The following is a 22,107-nucleotide window of genomic DNA, read 5'->3' on the forward strand; positions in this document are numbered from 1 at the left end:
TGCTAGACTTTCAGACAGGCAAAATTCAACTCAAATGTATAGCTATTCTGATGCAATTGGAGTGCTGTCACTTAGATGGGCAGCACACTCTCTGGCTTCACTGCATATTCATTGTGGTCTAATTAAACAGAGTACCTAAGTGCCAACTGAGCTATGTGGAAAAACACCAGGCTGCCAGTAACAAAAAGAGTTTCTTTTTTGTCTTTTTTTTTTCACTGAGTCCTTGTCAGCTAAAGAACTTATAATTAAATCTCAAAACTCATGCTGAAGAGCACTCTGAGTTAAGTCTCAGATTCATGTTGCCTTTTCTTTATTTGGTGGCAAATCCAATACTTGTTCTCCAGCTTCTGTATATTTAAGGCCTAATTAGGCGTTAAAGGTGGCTGTAGCTCAAAGTTTCAACCTCACCTTAAGTAAATAGTGAATTACAAGCTGAAAAGGAGGCCTCTCTAAATGTTTGCTGATTTACTTCCTGGAATATTTATAGAAACATGCAGCTTGTCAATAGTAATTGCATGAGTGATGCTAAGATGGGCACATGCAACGTGGCACAGTGGGAGAGACAAATCTTGGAAAGGAGAACCCTGTAGTCTTAATTTTTTTCCCTTCTATTTTATCCATGGCAAAAGTAGCCAAAATTCTCTTCATCCTGGAGCTGCAGTCCCAAATAGCTCTTGGGACACCAGAGAGCCAGATTGCTAAAAGAAGAGGGAGGATAGAAGCCTATGTGACATCAATTTGGAAGAGTCAGAGTCGCAACTGGTCATGACCACCACTGTGAAGAGTAATGAAAACCAAATGCTGAGTGAAGATGAGCTTCAGTCCTCCACGTGATGAGACAAGGTCCAACTAGAGAAAAAATAAAAATTAAACTAATCATGATTGAAAAATGTAATCAACTAATCAACTACTTTCCAAAGAAAATAAACTCATGGGAAAGAAGTGCTGAGTAGTTCCAGCATCTAAAAGATGCTCTTAGCTGAGACTACAATGAGGTAGCTGGGCCTTTCCTGGCCTTTCTCTGTCATATATATTAAATGTTGTTGTCCTTAGTGAAGCAAACTGTGTTGTCTGCAAATGTCATCATGGTGAGTCTAGTCAACTCACTGGGGTCAGGGCAGCTGCATTGTCATGTATGACTTACTGACTAACTCTGGTAACAATGTCAAACAAGCCTGTTCCCAGGAACAGAGTTCCATTGGAAGTAAACATTCTTGAGCTGTGAAGCAATGTTAGGTCTTCTTTTCCAGCAAGCCAGCTTTCTCGTATATCTCTCCTCCTCTTAAAGGGACAAACACACAAATGGAGGTGATCGGCTAGAACACACTCATTTTACAGAATGCAGGTTGCATTTTACAGAAAACTCTTTATGTCAAAAATCCCACAGGTTTTTTGGGGTTTTTTTTAATACACAAGCTTTTGCAGAAAGGGATGACTTCTGAAACAAATTATCTTCTGGAGCAGATTTATAGAGTAGTAGTTTCTCACTTTTACTATACTAATCCATGATCCAAAACCAAAAGGACAAGTTTTTTGTGAAAATGGTTATTGGTATTCTTCTGAAGTGGTGTGTCATTTACCCTGCCTGAGACCAAAGCTATAAAGGAATATGAAGAAGGCTTTCTTCTTCCTCTGTAGTCTGCAGCATTCAAAAGCAGGCAAGAATAGTGTGTGCTTCATTCTTACTTCTACGACCTGCACCCACAGCAAACAGGGCAAGAGGTTCAAATACCCTTAAACAGAGGATATTCATTTGCAAGTATTTAACCATTTCATGAAGGAAAAAACAGCTAAAAAAAGGTATCTGATCATAATTCAGTACTTATATCTAGAAATCTCTAATCATAGAATACTTGATAGCTGAAGTTATCAGACTTGATTCTTCCAATTGTATCTTCCCATCTTTCGCTGGTACTGGAAAATGAGAAGGCTTACAACTGCTGGCACAAAAACACACACAGCAAAGGCAGTGAGGATGATGTATCCAACTCCCATTCCAGCCTCTTTATCTCTCTTCAATTCAGGTGCTAAAAAAACCACAAGAGGTGAAAGAAAAATAATTTTCTACATCTTTTCCTGGAGTAAGAAACAAACCAAACAAACCTTGCCTACAAGTTAGCCATATTGAAGCCGAGAGCTGTGGTACAGAAGCAAATCAGTCTTTTGGGGAGAATGATTCTCATGGAAAGGTCTGAGCCACAGTCCAAGTTCTCTTTTTAGAGAAGTGTAGAATCCCTGCAGACATGAGTTTGATGTATCTTTAGAATCTGAGTCTATAATTTTCTGTTTAACAAATAAAGGACCAGGACTAACGGCTTTCTGAAATGCTGCCTTGCTTTCAGAATGACCCTCATGGTGAAGCATTCTCCCATCTTCATCCTGCCTCCACTCATCTACAATGATTAAAAACACTTGATTTGCATTTATCTCATATGTAACCCTTCTTTAAACACACAGCATTTAGGGAAGTATTTTCCATATGTGCTGGCTCTCTAAGCTTCCCTTCTAGTCAGAAGAGACCTGTCGGGGGCAGCCAGTGGAGGCAGGTGAGTCACACTGAAGTTGGCACAGTGGGCTTGACTCTGTAGCCGAAGCACAGGCATCTAGTGCCAACTGAGAAGCCCAAGGACATCTACAATGCCTGCATAGGTCTGGTAGACATGGCATGGGACCTGCAGGAGAGCTATAGTCTTTCAGAATAGCACCCAGAGAGTAAAGGGGAGGGAAATAATGAGTCACCATAGATCATGAGCAGTAAATGCCTATTTGTGGGCAGGAGACAAGTTCCTTGTTGCCAGCTGCCTCCTAAGGCTCCACTGGCCATCGACAGAACTTCTTCGCCTGGTTCACATATTGACACTTCCATGTATTTGTCCAAATCTGCAAGCAGAATGCCCTCTCCCTTTGACACTATGCCTCTATTGATGTTTGTATATGTATGCTTGCAAACTTCTAATTTATTCTTTTAAATGCTTGATGCACTTATGAAAACATTTATTTGTTTGGCAACATTTTCAGGACAGGACTTATTTAGCCAAGCACTTGTGTAGCACCTGAGGTGAACAGAAGACAAATACTAATGCATACATGTCTGTAATTAGTAACACAATCTTTAGCCAAAGGGCACTATTGGCAGCCACAAAGGTATGCAGTAGTAGTGTCCAAGCTACATAACATCCAGGGCATCATTCCAAGACAAGCCAAAGCAGTGTTGCATAATATATTTAGGCTTATTTCTGAATTTCAGTATGAAACAAAGGAAGAAAAAAGAAAATATACAGTAGAAATGGCAGCTTGTAGCCAGACATAGACAGAACGGGTCTTCCTGAGGACACTATCAGCATTCTTTGCTATAGCCTGTGGCCAAGCACTATAGGCAGAGCAGTTAAAGCTTTTTTCATATTTCACTGCAGAATCTTACCTGACATCATAATTCATGTTGCCTCCTTCAACACAGAGATGCATATCACTGTCTAGGCCTAGCCTCACACTTAAAATGCAATGTGCTTATCCATCGCATTTTAGGTGTGAGGAAAGAGGTGGAAAGAGGTGACAACATCTAGTAGTGCCACCCTTGCCTAGGAATCCATTAGTACAACTGAAATAACACTTCCATCACCAGCGTTCCTTTTGTGCAATGTTCATTTTTCAATATCAGAAATCATAGAATTATAGGCTGGAAAAGATCTTTAAGATCAAGTCCAACCAGTAACCTAACACTGGCAAGCCCACCACTAAACCATGTCTCTCAGCACCCCATCTATATATCTTTTAAATATCTCCAGGGATGGTGACTCCACGACCTCCCTGGGTAGCCCATTCCAATGTTTAACAACGTTCTTGGTGAAAAAGCTCTTCCTAATCTCCAATTTAAACCTCCTCTGGCACAACTTGAACTCATTTCCTTGTGTCCTATCATTCATTACTGAAGAGAAGAAATCAATCTCCGTCCCACTTTAAGGTAGTTATAGCGTGATAATGTCTCCCCTCAGCCTCCTCTTCTCCGGGCTAAATAACCCCAGCTCCCTCAGCTGCTAAATGTATTGCAGTCTCCAATGAAAATGGGAGTGAGATCTGATGTAAGAGCTATACAAAGAAAGCTGTACCAATTGCCAAGTTTTGTAAAAGGATTCATTCAAAAATTAACACTGAAGGTCTACTCTAATAGGCTAATAGTCACATATAATGGAAGAAAAATAGAATATGCTAAGTCAGAGATAGTTTCTAGATCCAAAGGGACATTGTGACCATCATAACAGAGGAGAAAAGAAAATCCTGAACCCACTAGCAGTCCAGCATTAACTTATCTCCACACTTAAAAGAGCATTAAATGACTGGCAAAATAGAAAACCAGTAGGAGAAAAGAAGGTGACTTTGGTCTATTCCAGGTAGCTGTGTATTAAAACTCTAACATTAGTGTGTACAAATATTCTCAATGAGTGTTTTATGCTAACAAGATATGAATGGAACTGGCTGGAGGAAGCCAAATGATTGAAAAAGTTAGAGACCAGAGGTACTCTTAAAACCATAATTGAAGTAAATGCAGAAGAGGCAGATGCAGAACAAATTGGACCCTGCTTGTACACAGTGCTGGTGTTCACCCTCAATTAACCTGTACTGTACCACCAGATTAATGAAGGTGCTGTGCATCAGCCATGTTCTGACACTTTCCTTCAGGGTGGTAATAAAGTCAATAACAGGAAGTCTAAGGAAACAAAACAATACAATCTCTGATCTGCTCTGATGTTGGCCTTCAGAGCTCAATATAATTGCAGTCTAACTAAACAGTGCAGAGTAAACACTTGAAAAACTTATTGGTAATAAACAATTTTGTGGCTGTTGCAGCTACCCTGTGCACAAACTGCTACATTATGCACTTTATCCTCTTCTTTTCTATTTCCCTTGACAATCTGTCAGTCACGTCAGTCACATCACTAAAGACGGCGCATGTTTTTCCACACTGCCACATGGCTTCAGTAAGGATGCCTGCTCCTCAGAAAAACATGCAGAGTGGCATGAAAACCTTGTATCGCATGGCTTCACGTTCCTTTGACAGTACAAAAGAATCTTGAAATGATAGTTACTCTGCATCCCCTTTTTGTCAGCATCCATTCATAACTCACCATCTGCTTTACATAGGGGTCCCCAAGATGTTCTGTGCCTAGTGAGGGTCTCACCAGTCTTCAGGGATTGAATCGTATAGCATCTCTGCAACAATCAATCAGTTCAAACTCCAACAAGTAATAAGGCTTACTAATTAAAAATACAAAGCCTTCTGTATGTGAAAGCCTGGCGCTGTTCTCACTCATTGGGGTTTTTGTTTCTTAATGTTACGCTTTGTTAAACTGAAATGAGCACCAAATGGAAGTTCAAAGGAAATGGCATTAGGGAAACATCAGCATAAAATGTGTAATTAGTCACACTGGAAAACACTGCTGTGAGCAGACGTTTCACACACAGTCTCTTTCTTTTCATTAATTTTCTGTTTATTTTAGAGAAATCTTGTGAGAGAATGAACTTCTCACTATTTCTATGTGCTGGGGTTCTGCAAACATTTTTGTTTGGATGTTTCTACTGCCCATGGCAGGCATAACAGATACTACAACCAACCCCAGCAACAAGCAACAGCAGCTTTCAGTCCCTGCCAAACTGTGTGTCAATTTGAAGCAACACACAACTCTTGAGTGACAATGTGAACAACATATCTAGGAACCACTAGTCTGAAATTGCTACCCTGTGAAATGTTGGGGATTAGCTTTGTGTGAGCAGCACTGGCAGAACACACAGCACACTCATCTTCCGCACACTTCCTCGGTAGCACTGTTCGGTTTGCTTGCTAACTTTTTAAGTTGCATCCTAAAGGTATCTTCTGGGAACCATAGCTTGTTGAGGTTATTCCAAAGATACTGCGGCTTTCCTGGAAGTGCACATAAAAAGAGAAACTGCAGCATCATGCTACACTCAGCAAAAGAAACAGGGAAGTGCAAGGGTGCTTTACCCTTGTCTACATGAGAATACCTCACCAGTACCCTTATGGGACCACATCTAGAATATTGTGTCTAGTTCTGCTCCCCTCAGTTCAAGAAATACAGAGAGCTGCTGGAGAGAGTTCAGCACAGGGCCACCAAGATGATGAAGGGAGTAGAGCATCTCTCTTATGACGAAAGGCTGAGAGAGCTGGGGCTCTTTAGCTTGGAGAAGAGGAGTTGAGGGGTGACCTCATTAATGTTTACAAACATGTAAAGGGTGGGTGTCAGGAGCATGGAGTCAGGCTCTTCTCAATGATGTCCAATGATAGGACAAAAGGCAATGACTATAAACTGGAACACAAGAGGATCCAAAGAAACACAAGGAAGATTTTTTTTCACTATGAGGGTGAGGGAGCACTGGAATGGGCTGCCCAGATGGGTTGTTGAGTCTCCTTCTCTGGGGACATTTAAAACCTACCTGGATGAGTTCCTGTGTGACCTGCTCTAGCTGATCCTCCTCTGGTAGGGGTTGGACTAGATGATCTTTCAAGGTCCCTGCCAATCCTTAAGATTTTCTGATTCTGTGTTACCAGCCTGCTTACACTGAAAAACCTCAGCAATCCACTGCCAGCAACAGTGTCAGCTGGGTCAGCTCCCAGAAAAATACCTATGTAGCTGTGATTTTGGCCTACCCTTGAATAGCTTTCCCAGCTAGATGGATCCATTATAGAATATGGTTACATAGCTGCTCCCTGACGCCAAAAATTATTTTGTTCCACATGGCCATGGAGCAGCCACATTCCACCAAACATGTGCATGGTAGTGGCACATCACTCCTTCCCATTCAAACCCAGGCCTCTTACTTGTTTCTTCCTATATTTACTCTCCATCCTGTCTATACTTTTCTACTCTAAACTTTGGAACACCATATTCTCTTCTGGTGAGAAAACAAGGAATACAAGCACTGAATAAGAAGAAATAATGCAAGATGTGAGTCCCAATTTTGTAGGCAAAGACCTCAAACAAATCTGCCCTGAAGCACGCCAGGATTTTCCAGAGTAGCAGTCATATCAGAGGATGAGATCCTAGACCCTGGGCACTTTCCTAGCCATTTGATGTTACTTCCGAATACAATCTGTTCTTGCTCCGATTTTCCTTGATCTTTGCACATCCTGCAGCTCCCTCTTCCTCCTTTGTAAAAGCCATTGCCATCCTGAGTAGAATTGCCTAGCACTTATCTTCTCTGTATAACATTTTAATTTTAATCTACTTAATTCTCTAACTGTTCACAGTGGGTAAATTCTGCATAGGAGAAAGAACAATATATCTCATATGTATGTATGAATAATTTGGAATATATGACAGGAGAGGCCTTTACTGATTAACTCTGCTGTGCCTTGTTTATTGCACCATCAGTCTCAATCAAACTTTATCTTAGGCTAGCAGAATTATCCCATCACAGACTCCTTTAACTCAGATCAAAGCCAGTCCTTTAATTAACCATATACCCAAACTCTAGTGCATACAGCTAAAGCCTGCTCTAACAGCAAAACCATCAGCTTCCAGCAAAACAACTATTTGATTCCATACAGCAGCCATACTGGCCCACACAGTCCCTCTCCTGCCCGTTCCTCTCATTCCCCAGTCTTGCACCCAACTCCACTTCACAGCCAACTCCAAATTCAGATGTGTACATTGCAGCCATCTTTCCATCTGTTAGTCATGTTTCCTGTCCCTGTTGTTTTGAGGGTTTTTTTACTGTGATGGAAACTTTATACTTTGAGAAAGGGAACAAGTATCATCTGCTAGCCATCTTTCATCTTTTAGGAAGAGATTGTTTCCTTTATAATGGGCTTAAATGGAGTTATTTAGAGCTAGAGGAAAGAGTTAAACAATGGAGGAACACCAAACAGCTAATGAAAACATCCTTGATTGAAAAAGAGCCAGGAAGGCTGGCAGAGGGAAAGGACAATTCCCTGTGTGTCTGTTATAAAGAAAAAGAAAAGCCATCATCAAAACTCTTCTCATTTTTAGATGAAGCAGTGTGTATTACTCACTCAGAAGTAAAAAGAAACAAAACAATGCTTTGGAACACAATTAGAAACTGAAGTTGTTAAGAGAACATTGCTTGGTTTATTGTTTTAAAATAGTCACAGCCCTAGAAATTTACTGCCACCAAACTTCCTTTCCCAGTACCTTAACTCTCACTTGGAGAAGCAAAGGGGAAAAAAAAGACAGGAGAACATCTCAAACCAATTTACTCAGACTTTCCTGCTGATGCTGCAAATACAAGTGCTTGCTTCTTTTGTGACATGTCCATCTGTGCTGACATATTTCTGAACAGCCTATCTCATTGTGACTTCTATTTATTGCCTTATAGCCACCCTTATGCAGAACCGAAAGGTTCAGTTCTCAGGTTCCCCGGATTTGATTTCCCCATTTCCATGCAAGCACTATGCCTTTAACAGGAAGAAAGGCAGACACTTTCATATGGTTATAGGTCTTCTCCACTCTGCTTTCCACAGAGAATAACAAAAAAACTTCAAGAGCTATTTTAAACTTTGTTTGGAAACATTATTTCTTCAATCCCAGAGCAGGACTGAATATGTCACGCCAGAGGAAAAAAAGCATATTGGAACAAAACCCTTACCATCCTGCAGGTGCTTCCTGGTGTTTCCATACATATACCAATTTTACAGTGTAAGTAAACCACAGAATTGTTGACAAAGGAAAAGATTTTCATCTTAAACCATGCTTTGCTTGAATTCCCATTCTGTATCAGCGTGGTATATGTGTTTGGGATGGGGCAGCTGAAAAGGAAGAGCAGCATACATAGAAGGCATGTTGTGGTTATAGCATGTAACTCAGGTTGTAAAGCTGCAGACAGACCCATCATGGAGCCATTCTCTAGCAGTGCAGGAGTGATAAGGGGATATTTGCTGTTTTTGAGAAGTAGTTTGAGAGTTGGAAAAGAAGGGAAAGAGTGACAGCAAGATGGATTTAAATATGGCTTCACCAAACACAAAGTAAAAGAACACCATATTAAAAAGAATCACTTTTGTTACTGAGCAAAAGGACTATCTTGTATTTTGTGGTAGGGGGTAAATTCAGGAAATACAACACTGGGGTAAGATCAGGAATCCAGGCAGGAACAAACCTCCTCTTTTAACCATAAGCTGCATTAATATTGCCTGAGAGTCACGGAACACAGGAATTATCTAACCTTTCACCTTCATTGGTGAGAGTCGCATAAGCTCTTAGTAATACCTGAACCACAGAGAAATAGATTAAGCACAGACTTTTCAATGTTCTTTCACTACTGACTGCTAAAATGATCTATTTCTTCAGGTCAGAAGTACAATTCCTTTACAAAACTATGGGGAAGATAACCAAACTCAAACAACTATCATATTACCCTTCGAAAACATTTTCTTTTCATACATACTTTCCTTGTTCAAAGACAGTGTGACCAGTCAGAGTGATAAGGGATAGCATATATGAATGATGAAACACATGTAAAAGGCATTTACAGGACAACACATGAAGTCATCACCACTGAAGTTTATGGCACCACTGAAGTTTATGGCACCATGCTATTTGCAAGTGGCACTGCTGTACCTGTTGCTGATAAAAGCAAATGAGAAGGGATCCACTGAATTATTAGTTGGAGTTGCCCAGCAGTCAGTGAGGACGACCTTGACCTTGCTATCTGCTCTCTGGATGTCCACTTCGATTAGTACCTCATTACTGGCAGAGACACTGAAACTTTTTGGTATTGGAGAATTTCCAATAAACAACTGCATTTCAGTTCTGAAGTGTCCAGATCCATGCAAATCCTCAAAGATAGTGTAAAGTCTGAAATAACAATTAACCTTATTTTAAAGACCACAAATTTGATTGTGCATTTCTATAAATCGACTCTTGTGCATTTAAGTAGTGAAGAGTCCAGGATGTTAGGACATTGTTGAAGAGGAATGGGTGAAAAACAAATCAAGTTTTGAAATGAGAAGGTAGGGAGCATGGAAATGCAAGAGGAAAAAATCTAAAGAGCTGAATGTCTTGGCAACATGAATAGAACAGAGAGATTTGAGTGGAGCTGAAATGAAACAAGACTATGAGCTGCCTTAAAGTTCAAAATAAAGTGAGAAAAAGCTTAGTGAAGAAGAGCCAAGAAAATTAAGGAAAGGGGGATAAAGCTGAACAGGAAGTGAGGGACACGAGAAGAGCACAAAGAGAAGGAGCATGACAAAGACTTTTTAAGGAGATAGAAAGAAAAATACAATGTCTGAAGGGTTAGGAAACAAAGTGGATTTGGTGATGATATCTTAAACATGGTGCTGGGCAAGAGAGAGCGAGTATGAAGGGAGAATATTTACTATCAAAGTAAAGCTTGTGCTGTCACCTTTCTGTGAGTGTGGGTCTGATTCTCTGTGAACAGCAGATTTGATTCCATCTTACTTGAAAATGTGGCCTTCCACAAAAAAAGTATTTGCATTACATATCTTCTCTTTTTTTCAGAGTTAAACAAAAAAGGATTTGTGGGGGTTAAAAATTGCCATCCTCAGTACCCACATAGCAGTCTGCATGCCTCCACCATGTTGAAAACGTACATCATTGTCCCAAAAGCAGGAAAATACTGTCATTGCTACATGCAAGGCAAGGGCAGGAATGCAAAGACAAGTCAGAAATTCTGGCTCTTGAACTTGCACCTCTCAAAGGTGCCTTTTCATCTATGGTTTAGACAGGCCATGGCCAAGCTTGTTTAACTGTTGGATGTATTGACACATTAGATGGATAGGAGAGAAGGCCATAGCAGAGATCACCTGAGCACAGGGCTCATAGGATGGCAGACTACTTTGCATAGCAAGGAGCACTGTCTCTGGATACAGCTAAGGTCCCTGGGAATTTTTCCAACACAGCAGCACTCAGCCACAGAGCGGCATTTCAAAGCAGAAAGAGTTCTTACTTACCCTTCTGCAATGTATCCAGAGGAAGTCAAGAGATCATTTTGAAACATATGGTGAATGGGAGTGGCAACTTTTAAGTGGTGGATTACTCCCTGAGCAGAAACGTCATTCCAAAGGATGGTTTTCACCACAGTATTAGTAATGTTCTGCAGCACAGAAAGCACAACTTGTGAACATCAGTGTTTCTGGAGATATAGCAGAGCTACAGGCTTACCAGCTTCAAATGCTTAGATATTCTCCGTTCTGCTGGTTGCAAATATCAAACAGATCAAACCTATAGTGTCTTAGTTGCTGTACAGTGGGACAATGAAAATCCACCAGCCTCCCTCCTCTTCCTTAGTCTGCAATGGCCATTGCTTCACAAGGGAATTTCTGTGTTTTGTCACGGCTTGAGCTCAGTCTTTGAGTTAGGATCCAAAAAGACAGACATCACTCTTTATCCCCACAACTGGTAGCAGTTGGAGTATTTGTCTAAATATGATGATGAAATTGCTTGTAAGAAAAGAGAAGCTTCTGACCACTGCAAAAGGAACTCTGCCCTTGAGTTTTGCTGCCTGACCTCAAAGATTCCCCTTCTTTTTCTAGCTTGCTCCACATCCCAAACAGAGAGGTAACTTTTCATCTCAGGAAAGGGGTTTCTTTCTCTAAAGAAATGTCTTGGTCCAACATTTCAGCAACTAACAGACTGTACTCCTAGATAAGGATCTTCCATTGCCCTTCCTTTCACACACACACACACACACACACACACTCATAAACACATACACACATACACATCCCAAGAGAAAAAAACTGTTCCAGGGCTTCTTCATATTCACTGATTGAGGGGACTTACAGTCTCAACTTCAGTGCCACAGTTGCTCCATCCTGCCTGCAGCACAACATGAGTGCCATTGCTGATGCTCACATTGCAGTGAAGCTCCCCCAGGTATAAGGAGGTTTCAAGGATAGATTCCTGCTGTAAAAATCTCTTCTGGATGGCAAGGACAATCTTCTCAATTTCACAAAACACTATCACTGCATCTTTAATGGAAATCTCCTGGGCAGTTTTAAGGAGGGGAACAGGAGATGCTTGAGGAGAAACATCAAGAATTGACACGGGATCCATGGTGAGAGGATTCAGCACCTTTGTGGAGAATGTGGAGTCCTCTAGAGCCTTGTGTTCAGTAATAGAGAAGTACAATGAAGCAGGGGAAGAAACATGAGTTGAAGTTTGCAAAGATGTTGCAGGTAAAACTGCGATGTATACAGGTTTCTTATCCATCACTGTTGCCTTCTGGCTCATAGGAAATGTTGAAGAATGAAAAAAATATAGGTACTGTTATAATCTACAGGTTTAGAATTATTTCACAAGGTAAAAAAACTCTTAGGGGGAAATTCACAGTTACTGGCAGGATACTAGTTCATTTAACTGGCTCTACTTACTGACAAAGCCATGGCTTCTTTTAAGAAAAAGCCCAAGAGACACATAAAGTGCCAGTGAGTAAAGCTGAAGTGCCTTCCTTCCTGAGAGATGCAATAATTAGTATGCTTAAGTCAAACACATATAAGCAGCTTTTGGCAGATCACTGCTTGCAAGAGATCCCGAACTGTAAGTTGCATTGCAAGTGTCCATGTGTTTTTGCCTAGTAGTATAGGAGACTGCAGACTTCTGAATGTGAAAAACAGAAGCAGTTTGTGTAAAAACCTAGCACCATTTGTGACCAGTTGGTATCCAAAAGATATGACCCTGAGAGCTTTGGAAAACCCATTTTGAGGGAAGTAGGGGACAAACCTCATGTACTAGGCCCACACTGCACATGTGTGTCCTGAGATACAGGGTAGGGAGTTGAACAAATGTGTCAGGAGCAATCTTTGATGGTTTCAGGAGGAAAGCAAGCAGGGGAAAAGGGGCATTACAGGTTGTGATCAATATGTATGTTGAATACTAAACATCCAGCACAGGCTCTGGGGTTATCCCATTGCTCTTTGCTGTTAGAAACAACCAAAGTAATCATCTACCATTGACTTAAAGAGCACCAAGATAATAAACTTCATTTGCAGTGAAAAAGAAAGGATGTGTCTCATAGTACAAAAATTCTCTTAAATAATTTTAATGGGTTGGGCATACAAATAACATCGATTTTCCAAACAACATATAAAATCTGTACACATAAATATCTTTCTGGAACTCCCCAGCTTTTAGACATGCCCCAAATAAAAGAGTTGCTGACTTGAATGTAAGAGGAAGAAAAATAAAAGTCTGAGCTCTTTCAGAGCTGTATTTCCCAAAAGCTCATTATCACAGTGCTAAATATCTTGGTTAAACAAAACCAACAAAAGGTTGGTATCAGTTGACAAATCCTTGTGACTTCATAGAATCATAGAATGAAAGACCTTTAAGATCAAGTCCAGCCACTACTACAACAAGCTCTCATGACAGAGTATTACAGTCAGCAGTACTTAAAATCCACTGTAAGGCTTTCGCCATTAGGACCAAGCTGAAAACAACTAACCAAATTCATCCCTGGCAAAATTTCAAGACCCATGTTGAGTGTGACTGTGATCTCAGTGAAGATCAGACCACTGAGTGTTCTGTTAGCCATTAGATAGTGAATTTTTGGTTTTTTCCTTCACAGCTTCTTCCAGGCCTTTCTGGATGCACATCAGCAAATCCTTCATTGCAGCTACACTGGTAAAACCCAAGTGTATTATGGCACAATGCATCCGGGGAGCAGTCATCCTCTTCGCTTTCGCATTCATCATAATCTGTTTGGTATATTTAAGCAATAGGCAAAAGAGGAAAGTTTATAAATGAAAGTGTGATGGTTTGGAAACTGGAGCATGGTCCAGTTTCATTATGGGATTATACCTCTAGATGTGATACTCTTCTGTACGTCAGGCAGCTGCTGCGCCTACAATAGATGGGATACTGGAAGCACAGCCTAGAGGGCTAATTGCATGGCATTGAAAAAACTCTCCAGGAGCTGTGCTACCAGCAATGCCCAGCAAATACTTAACTGAAGTGTAGGCAATCTGCTGCACAGCAACTATTCTCCTAAATGGACCTACAGCCCGAGCGGATGCTTCTAACCCTGGGAGCTTCCTCAGCTGCCTCCCCCATCTCACACTCCTGAGGAGATGGTTAGTACATGTGAGCACAAGTGAAGCAAGAGGGTTGTGTGACTCATCCAAGTTGCAGTTTAGGTGCTTTTTCAATTTTTAGCCAGCCAAAATTTTTACTTTTGAAAGGAAAAAATATGCTTTGCTTCCCGTTTTTCTTCCCAAGACCTAATTGTAACTTTGCAAATAAGGACACACCACCACAGAACATATCACTAACCATCTGCTTCATGGGGACCTGTCCCTGAAAGAAACTGTTTGTTTAGTACAAGTTTGAGGGGCAGACACCCTACAAAGCACTACCAGCAACAGTCATAACCTTACTAATCAACTGGATATATAACTTCCCAGACTCACACCTGTTAGGGTAACAGGCAAAATAATGTACAAGGCAGACCTTATGCATATTTCTGAAGTAATTTTGATTGAGATTCTAACAGACAGTTTATAACAATATTCTTTGGACAAATGTGCTGTTTTAAGGGTACAAAATATGGGGTTTTTTCAGAGAAGACTGACCAATTTGTGAAACAGAATTCAACAGTAGTTAGTCAGGACACTAATGTTTCTTGTTACTGACTTAAATTACATATAAAGGAAAAGAAGTTGTACAATCAGCCATCATTTTGGCCTTGGTAAGGTGTCGACTTTCATTTGAGATTCCTACCCACAGGTTTGACAGAAAAACACTTACTCCCAGTGCAGAAGAATTCACATGTTCATTTCTTTGTTTCTTAGGGTTTCTAGCTCTTGCAAAACTATCAGTGCAAAGCAGAAGGGAATGTATTTCGAAGTTATTTTAAACAGCTAGTTAAGTTTGTGTACAGTTATCTGTTTCCTTTGGTAGCTTATATACCCCTCAATTTGTGACTGCTGTTTCTGATGTCCCCATGTCTTCTTTTCTATAAAACAAATGCTAGCTGTAGGCAAAAAGACCACTTAGTTTTGTCTTTTTTGATCAGGAATACCTCACTTGTTATTTCATCTCTTGTGCTCTGGAAAAGCTTATTAGAGGGATAAGCAGGAGCAATGTAAGCAGAGAGAATGGTTTTTCATCCATCTGTATTTACAGATACCTTCACCTTAAAAAATACAGATTAATAATAGAGTTTATGGTCTTTCTAGTTCTGATTGACTGTTTGGATACAAGTTGCTCCTTACCGTTTATGGAGAGACTGCTCTTGTCAACTCTGAAATAGGAAGTGTGTTCAAAGGCACCACGGAAAGTGGTGATGATGTAGTAGATGTCCATGTCTTCTGCAATCAGTAAATTGAAACTTACCACTGTGCTCCCATTAGTAATACTTGTTATCAACACTTTAATCAGACCAGCATCCATCTTCTGAAGAACCTCAAGGGGCAGAGATCTATGTACCTGGAATAACAACAAAGCGCCTGTGTAAAGGGACAGATGGAAGCAACTGTATTTTAGGCTTTGAAGGCTGCTCAGAAGAGAGTATTATGTATTACAATTGTGCTTCATACTCTGGAAGGAAGCAGCAGTAAATTGACCTTTTGCTTTATAACTTGACAGTAGCTGAAGGATGTAGTATATATTTAAAAATTAACATTAAACATGTTAAGCAATTAAGATATCTCATCTCTCATTTGGCACAGGTCCTTGCATCTGATAACAGCAGAGAGAGGAGGCTTCAGGGAAGCTTTCATGTTGAGCCTCTCAAAATGCCTCCAGGGAAGGGGAGCAACACAATACCAGGAGGAGTTTCTGACAGAAGTGGAGATGCCTCTTGACACTCCAGCCTGCATATATGTCTCAGTGTCAGGAGGTTGGGACATTCCTTTTTTCTATAGTAGGTAGTAACAGGACAAAGGGTAATGGGATGAAGGTGGAACACAAAAAGTTCCACTCAAACATAAGAAAAAACTATTTCACCGTGAGGGTGAGGGAGCCCTGGCACAGGCTGCCCAGAGGGGTTGTAGAGTCTCCTTCCTTGGAGGTCTTCAAAACCCACCTGGACATGTTCCTATGTGATATGATCTAGGTGAACCTGCTTCTGCAGGTGGGGGTGTGACTAGATGATCTCTAAAGGTCCCTTCCAACCCCTACCATCTCACAGAATTTGTGAGAACTTGTGAGGAGCCCAGAGCTTGTGCATTTTGTGTTGGATTCTCCCAGGTGGTCACAGCTTCTGTACACCTATGTGTCAAGCCTGACTTACCTGCCTGCTGTGTGTTGTCCAGCCTCGATTTACTTGCCTGCTATGTATTACACAGCCCTGAAGGTGGCCTCAGATTTTGCAGGCATGCTGCAGCCCCTTTCTGAGTCGCCAGAGCCAATATGTGTTGCATGAGCTTGGTAACACTGCACAGAGGAAACCCCCTGAATGTATTCAGAAAGGGCTGCCACATGCATTGAAGTCCCTCACAGCAAACCTTGGAGTATGAAGGCAGAGCCAGGAGGATGGAAAGAGCTAATGTCCTTATGAAAGCCTGGTCAGACCAGAGGCTGTCCTTGTCAGCCCCAAAATCTCCCATTTCACCAAGCCAGGTGGATCATCAGCCCCTTCTCTCCTGCTGTTTCATAAACATATACTGAAAAGTTGGAGGTTAGATCTAACTGTTCATCTTTCTCTCTGTTTTGATCTTTTCTGCTTTTTATCTGCACTTCTGGACATTAAATTTACTTCTGACATCCTCTTATTCCTTCCCCAAATTCATCTGTATTCCCTTCACATCTATCCTGAAGATCTTATTTTATCAGTGCTTCTCTTTGCCTAAGGCTTGGGAATTGTTTTTTATCTTCTGGTGGTGGTGGTGGTGGGTTTTGTTTCTGCCCTTAGTCACATTTTTCCTTGCAAGACAGGACTTGGAGTTCAAAAAGTGTCAAACAAGGAGGGATGGGACTGGATGATCTTTCGAGGTCCCTTCCAGCCCTTGAGATTCCGTGATTCTGTGACAACCATGGTATTTGTATTTAGCCACTAGGTGACACTACAAAACCCTTTATCGAGAAGGCTACGTAATTTCACAGCAGCTACCACACCTCAGGTTATCAAAATAACCTGATTATTAAGCCGATTATCTGAGACTAGAAAGAAAAAAGAGAGAGTGAGCTTTTTAAAATGAATTATTCATTATACAATATCCTTGAGTACAAGGTTTTCTTACTAGACAAATAAATTGTCTTGTAATTCACCATTTTATCCACAATTTTTGTAGCACACAAGGGAAATGTGAGCAATGCCAGACCAGGAGAAATGAGTATGTCAGAAAAAGAGACACAAGAAAGGGAGAGAACATGAGCAAAATTAACATCAGCATCAAAGAATGTCCCTTGCTTGGAAAAAAAAAAAAACCTAGGAGGCAGATAAAGTCCAGGTTCAGGGCCAGATGGAAGCCACATGAAAACCAATCTAACAGGATGGAAAAGGCCAATAGTCTTATTGAGCCAAAGGAAAGAGGCAGACCCAGGCAGCCAGGCTCACCCCATGGATGGCAGTGGCATGTATGGTGAGTTTTCTGGGACCACCTCTCCATAGGTCCCAGGTAAAATGCCAGTAGCTGGTTGAAGCTATTGTGGGTACCTGAGACAGAGTCTGTGCGCCTGGCAGAGTAGAGGACACACTGTGAGTCCAGAAACTGGTAAATAAGTAAGTACAAACAATATTAAATGGAACAGAACCCTGCATTAAGCCTGCTTTTTCCACTAAAAGAGAAAAAACCCCTCCCAACTGTCTGTGCTTTGATTGTACCTTCAGAGAGAAGCCCAGTCATCACCACCAGAAGCTTTAAGGATATCCTAAATGGCACATAAACTCAAATTAACCAAAGGGGTGAAATTACACTGAATAATGAAACTGCCTTAATCCCTGTATCAACATGCATTCTACATTCAAATAGCTGTAACTGCAATCATTTAAAGTGCATTAAGCTACCTCAAACAAAGGCTATGTCACTTCCAAATGAAGGAGACACCTTGATAAGGCAATATCTTTTGTTAGTTTCACACTTTTTGTCACTCAGTTAAGTTTTTGATGCCTAAATTCAAAACAACCCTTCCAATCAGGGATTTAAGGCACCTCGGTGAATGCATTTTCCACTCAAATATTTTTTTTCCTGATTCATTTTCTTGAGGATATGCCTTAGCTGCCATGATGTTCTTCTTGACTGTTGCAAAAGAAAGGCAGAGCAAAGCACAAGAGAACTAAAATACTTGCTCACCCTTAACTGTATTGTTTTCAGTTGCACTGCAAGGAGGATGGTGAAACCAGCCTGGATAATGACAGTGCCAGTAGTCACATCAAGTTTTTACCTCATTCTCATCTACACTTTATTTGAACTTGCTTATTTCTGTTTGCTCCGTTGACAATTTAACCACATGGCACCTGAGTGCTGGGGCAGCTCTACACTAAAGAACATAATACAAATCAGGATTTATAAATCCTCTGAATCGCAGCTAGAGACTCCAAAGTTCATTTAACTCAAACCTGACCTTGCTTCTAAAGCCCATGAACTTTTTCCTCACTTACTTCAAAGTATCAATTTCTGCCCTTTAAAGCCTGTAAAGGAAATATGCAGATCTTTCTGTTTTTCTAAACTTCCTTTTCTTTGGCATCTAGAAACACAACATTTGTGATAAAATGCTTGACATATATTTTGCCATATACAGTAGCTATGCAACTACAGCCTCTGCACAGTGGCTCAGACGTAGATGGAATCAGCATCAACACATTTGGGCAGCTGATCCACAAAACGGGTGTGCTGGAAAAAGGAGTTAGTTCCTTATAATCACAGGTGATCTGACTGAGACCTTGAGAACCAGGTAAAACTGACACTAAGCTTACTTTAGTTCCTTTATGTAATCATTTGACAAATTTTCCAGATATATTTGTATCCACGATTTTCTGGATTAAGGTGTCTGAATGAAGAAAATGCATTCATCTCAGTGCATTTGAATACTATGCTATTTGAAAATAGCCTCGGGCAAAGAGCTATGATGAATGAGAGTGAGGTCAGTGGAGAATTTCTCCCTTTTCACTTTGCTAATCATGTCACCCTCATTTTGTGACTATTTTTCTGATGGGACAGCTTGGGGCCAAAACAGCTCCAAGAAAGCTGTGCTCTGCTAACACATCAATACAAACTGGTAATGACCAGTGGGAAACTTATTTGATTTCCAAGAAAACATCACCCACAGCTGAACAGATCATACTTTTCCCTCCTTACAGTTGTCTCTAGCCTCGCGCAGGCCTGACCTCTGCCCAAACACACAGTGCTGTCAGTGCACCCACTGCAGACAGCTGTATTTCAGAGCCAGGTTGTATCTGGGGAGGCCTCTGCAGGATTTGCAAATTCATACAGTTGTCAGTGATGGATTTATAATCACAGTTATCAAGGCCTCTAAAAACATAGGCAGTTAAGGAGAGATAAGGAAAGCAATAAAGCAGCCAGCATAACCAGAGGTTTTCCAAGCATAGGTGTTTATGTAAACACCAGCAATAACAAACTTCTGATATATTCACTGAGAAATCAAAGGCAACGCCTAAGCATTACGAGAGAGTTAAGGGCATAGCTGGTATTGCAGTGTGCTTTGATATCCTGAGCTGTAATTATAAGTGAGGGCAGAGGGTGACTTATTCAGAAGCCACTCCTTTTCCAGATAGGGGGCTGCAAGACCAAGGATGATTATAAGAAATGTCAGCCTTAAGGGACTACAACAAAGGGTAATAGCAATCATACAGTTCATTAATATACTGCTGTGCAGGGTGAGGATATCAAAGCACTTTGCAAATGTCCATTAACTTTTCACCAGGCTCCTGGAGGAAATCGATAAGCCAATATAACGGGCTATGAGAAACAAAGGAAATAGAGGCATCGGAGAATGTCCAAAGTCTGATATCACTGTAAAACACATCTACACACTCATCCTGCTGTCTCAGACAGCCAGGGGAACTCAGACCCTACAGGTGTGTCAAGGGATGTGCAGGTGACATACAGCCTTCATTGGAACAAAGATCATGCACATGGTTTCATTGAGACCCATAACAGGTCAAATCCTTCTCAGGCACTTACTTTATCAATGAAGAGCTGTGCAAAGGTTTGGAATTCCTCACTGCTTGTATTGCTGAAGCCTGGAGAGTATTTAATGTTTGTTAGCCATACTTTGCCACTAAGTTTTTGGACAGCTGCAAAGTAAGAAAAAGACAATTTAAATACATGTTTCATGGACTACAGTCCATCAACAAGAGTGTGACTGTCACTGGCATGTCTGGCCACCCCGGGTATGCACCAACTCACAACAGCCAAAGGACAGCCTTGTCAAATGTAGTGAAAACCCCAAATACCTAAACACAGGCATCCAGCACCTCAGTGTACCCTCTCTGACCCCTACATGACTCCCACGAAAGTTACTGACCTCCTGTAAGTCTTATATCTGCCAGCTCCATCTTAGGTGCTTTGAGACATCTGAAAGGTTGCTCCACGTCTATGTCCAGGCACCTGAACTGCCCTCCTGGACTTACCTATAGCTGTCCCAGCTCTCTCCACACATTTGTCCAGATTTCAACAGTGTATAACGCCCCAAATGCTATCTCTGAGGCTGTCAGACTCCTATACTGAGTTTCAGTCTGCCATTTTAGCTGCTTTTTCTGAAGCAGCTACAGTTGAAAACTCTGTATAAACTCTGTGGGCCATGTTACATCGAAGTTGATTCTTGTCACATTGGCAACAATAATGATTTGAACTGGGATGTGTGCTAGAGGAAGAGAATTGCTCATCAAGTAAAGGCTCCCAGGGGAGAGGAGAAAGTCATGCCTCCTTAAAGCAAGCCACAGAAGCAGGTTTTCTCTATCCCAGCATATCACTGATCCCAAATGAACCCTCATCACCACCAGTCAGATCAACGGATTTGGCTTGCTTTATGCTGTGGCTTGTGCTGTCACGTGGACATAGGCATTTAGGAGATAAACCACATTCAGTTATCTGGTGGTGAGAAGGGGAAATGTTCTGAACAATTTTTGAATTAAAAAAACCCCACACCTGTATTTAAAAGAGGTAACACACTATGAAGTGTTGGCTAAGGCTGACCCCCCAGGTCAGAGATAGTGCCACAAGGAGGAGCTTTTGCCTTCTGAGTTTCCTGACCTCTGTTGGTGAGATACCATTATGATGGCTCTTACTCTTGTTTCCAAGGCATAATCCCTTCATAAGCTTCTTTCTCAGCAAATATTTCATCAGGAAAAGAAAACAAATGTTTGTAAACTGAACTTGTTTGTGCAGAATTATTCGATTTAGTTTCCAGTTGGAAGAAAATTACCTTTGGTTTTTTGTCAGTTAAAAGTAGGTATTTTCACTCTTTTTTAATTACCATTCTTTCTTTTCATTAAAAAATCCCACTCACTCTTTTTCACTCTTCCCTACATTGAAAGAAGGCAGAGGGGACACAAAGTGAAGCAGTAAATTATTTTCAATTCAAGTCAATATATTGTTCAGTTCAAAATTTTTTCTCCCACTAGGCCACTGAGGTCACAAACCAGTTGTTTGCCCAGCTCTGTTCCCAGGTCTCTCCTGTGCTAGGCACAGCAAAGGATACAACATAAAGAAGAGAGGTGATCAGGACTGGGAGTACAGGGAGGCTGGATGAGCAACAGAGTTGTCCTTACATGATATAAAAAAGAGGTTTTCCAGGGAGCAAGGAATGAGAGAGAAACAAAAGTGCGGCTGGATGAGTGGAGAGATCACTGAGGAGGGGGAGGCGAAAGAGGAGAGGGGAGTGCAGTTTGGGATTGGAAAGATGAGGAGGGCATAACAGGCAGAATAAAGATAAGCAGAAACAAAACTAAAATAGGTATCAATTACTAACACACTAAAGAAAATTTAAAAAAACTCAAACATTAAATGATGGGCAGAAGACAGCAACATTCCCAAAAAAAAAAAATGTAATTTAAAGACCAAATCTGGCTCTAACCTTGAAATATGATTCACCTCCAATCAACACGAAAATCCCCTAATTAGCTGCAATACAGTTGCCCAAACCAAACAGATTAAGCTCTCTGCTAGCCTAGTTACTCTCAATTACATCTCCTGAAAAAGTTGCTCCTAGGCTTCCA

At 41.0% G+C, this 22,107-nt stretch overlaps 1 protein-coding gene across 1 annotated transcript in view; it reads right to left on the bottom strand.

Annotated features, from left to right (window-relative positions):
- Positions 1–1,838: 1,838 nt before the first annotated feature.
- The window catches only part of UMODL1 (uromodulin like 1), a 43,576-nt gene continuing 23,307 nt past the window's right edge, over positions 1,839–22,107 (bottom strand). Inside the window, 10 exon segments of the mRNA XM_062005430.1 lie at positions 1,839–1,880; positions 1,882–2,027; positions 5,842–5,917; positions 8,620–8,779; positions 9,588–9,824; positions 10,940–11,082; positions 11,772–12,007; positions 13,553–13,684; positions 15,200–15,413; positions 20,072–20,184. Of these exon segments, the coding sequence (XP_061861414.1) occupies positions 1,839–1,880; positions 1,882–2,027; positions 5,842–5,917; positions 8,620–8,779; positions 9,588–9,824; positions 10,940–11,082; positions 11,772–12,007; positions 13,553–13,684; positions 15,200–15,413; positions 20,072–20,184 (1,499 nt within the window).

This window comes from Colius striatus, chromosome 1 (genome assembly GCF_028858725.1).
Source record: "Colius striatus isolate bColStr4 chromosome 1, bColStr4.1.hap1, whole genome shotgun sequence".
In the NCBI taxonomy this organism is placed as follows: domain Eukaryota; kingdom Metazoa; phylum Chordata; class Aves; order Coliiformes; family Coliidae; genus Colius; species Colius striatus.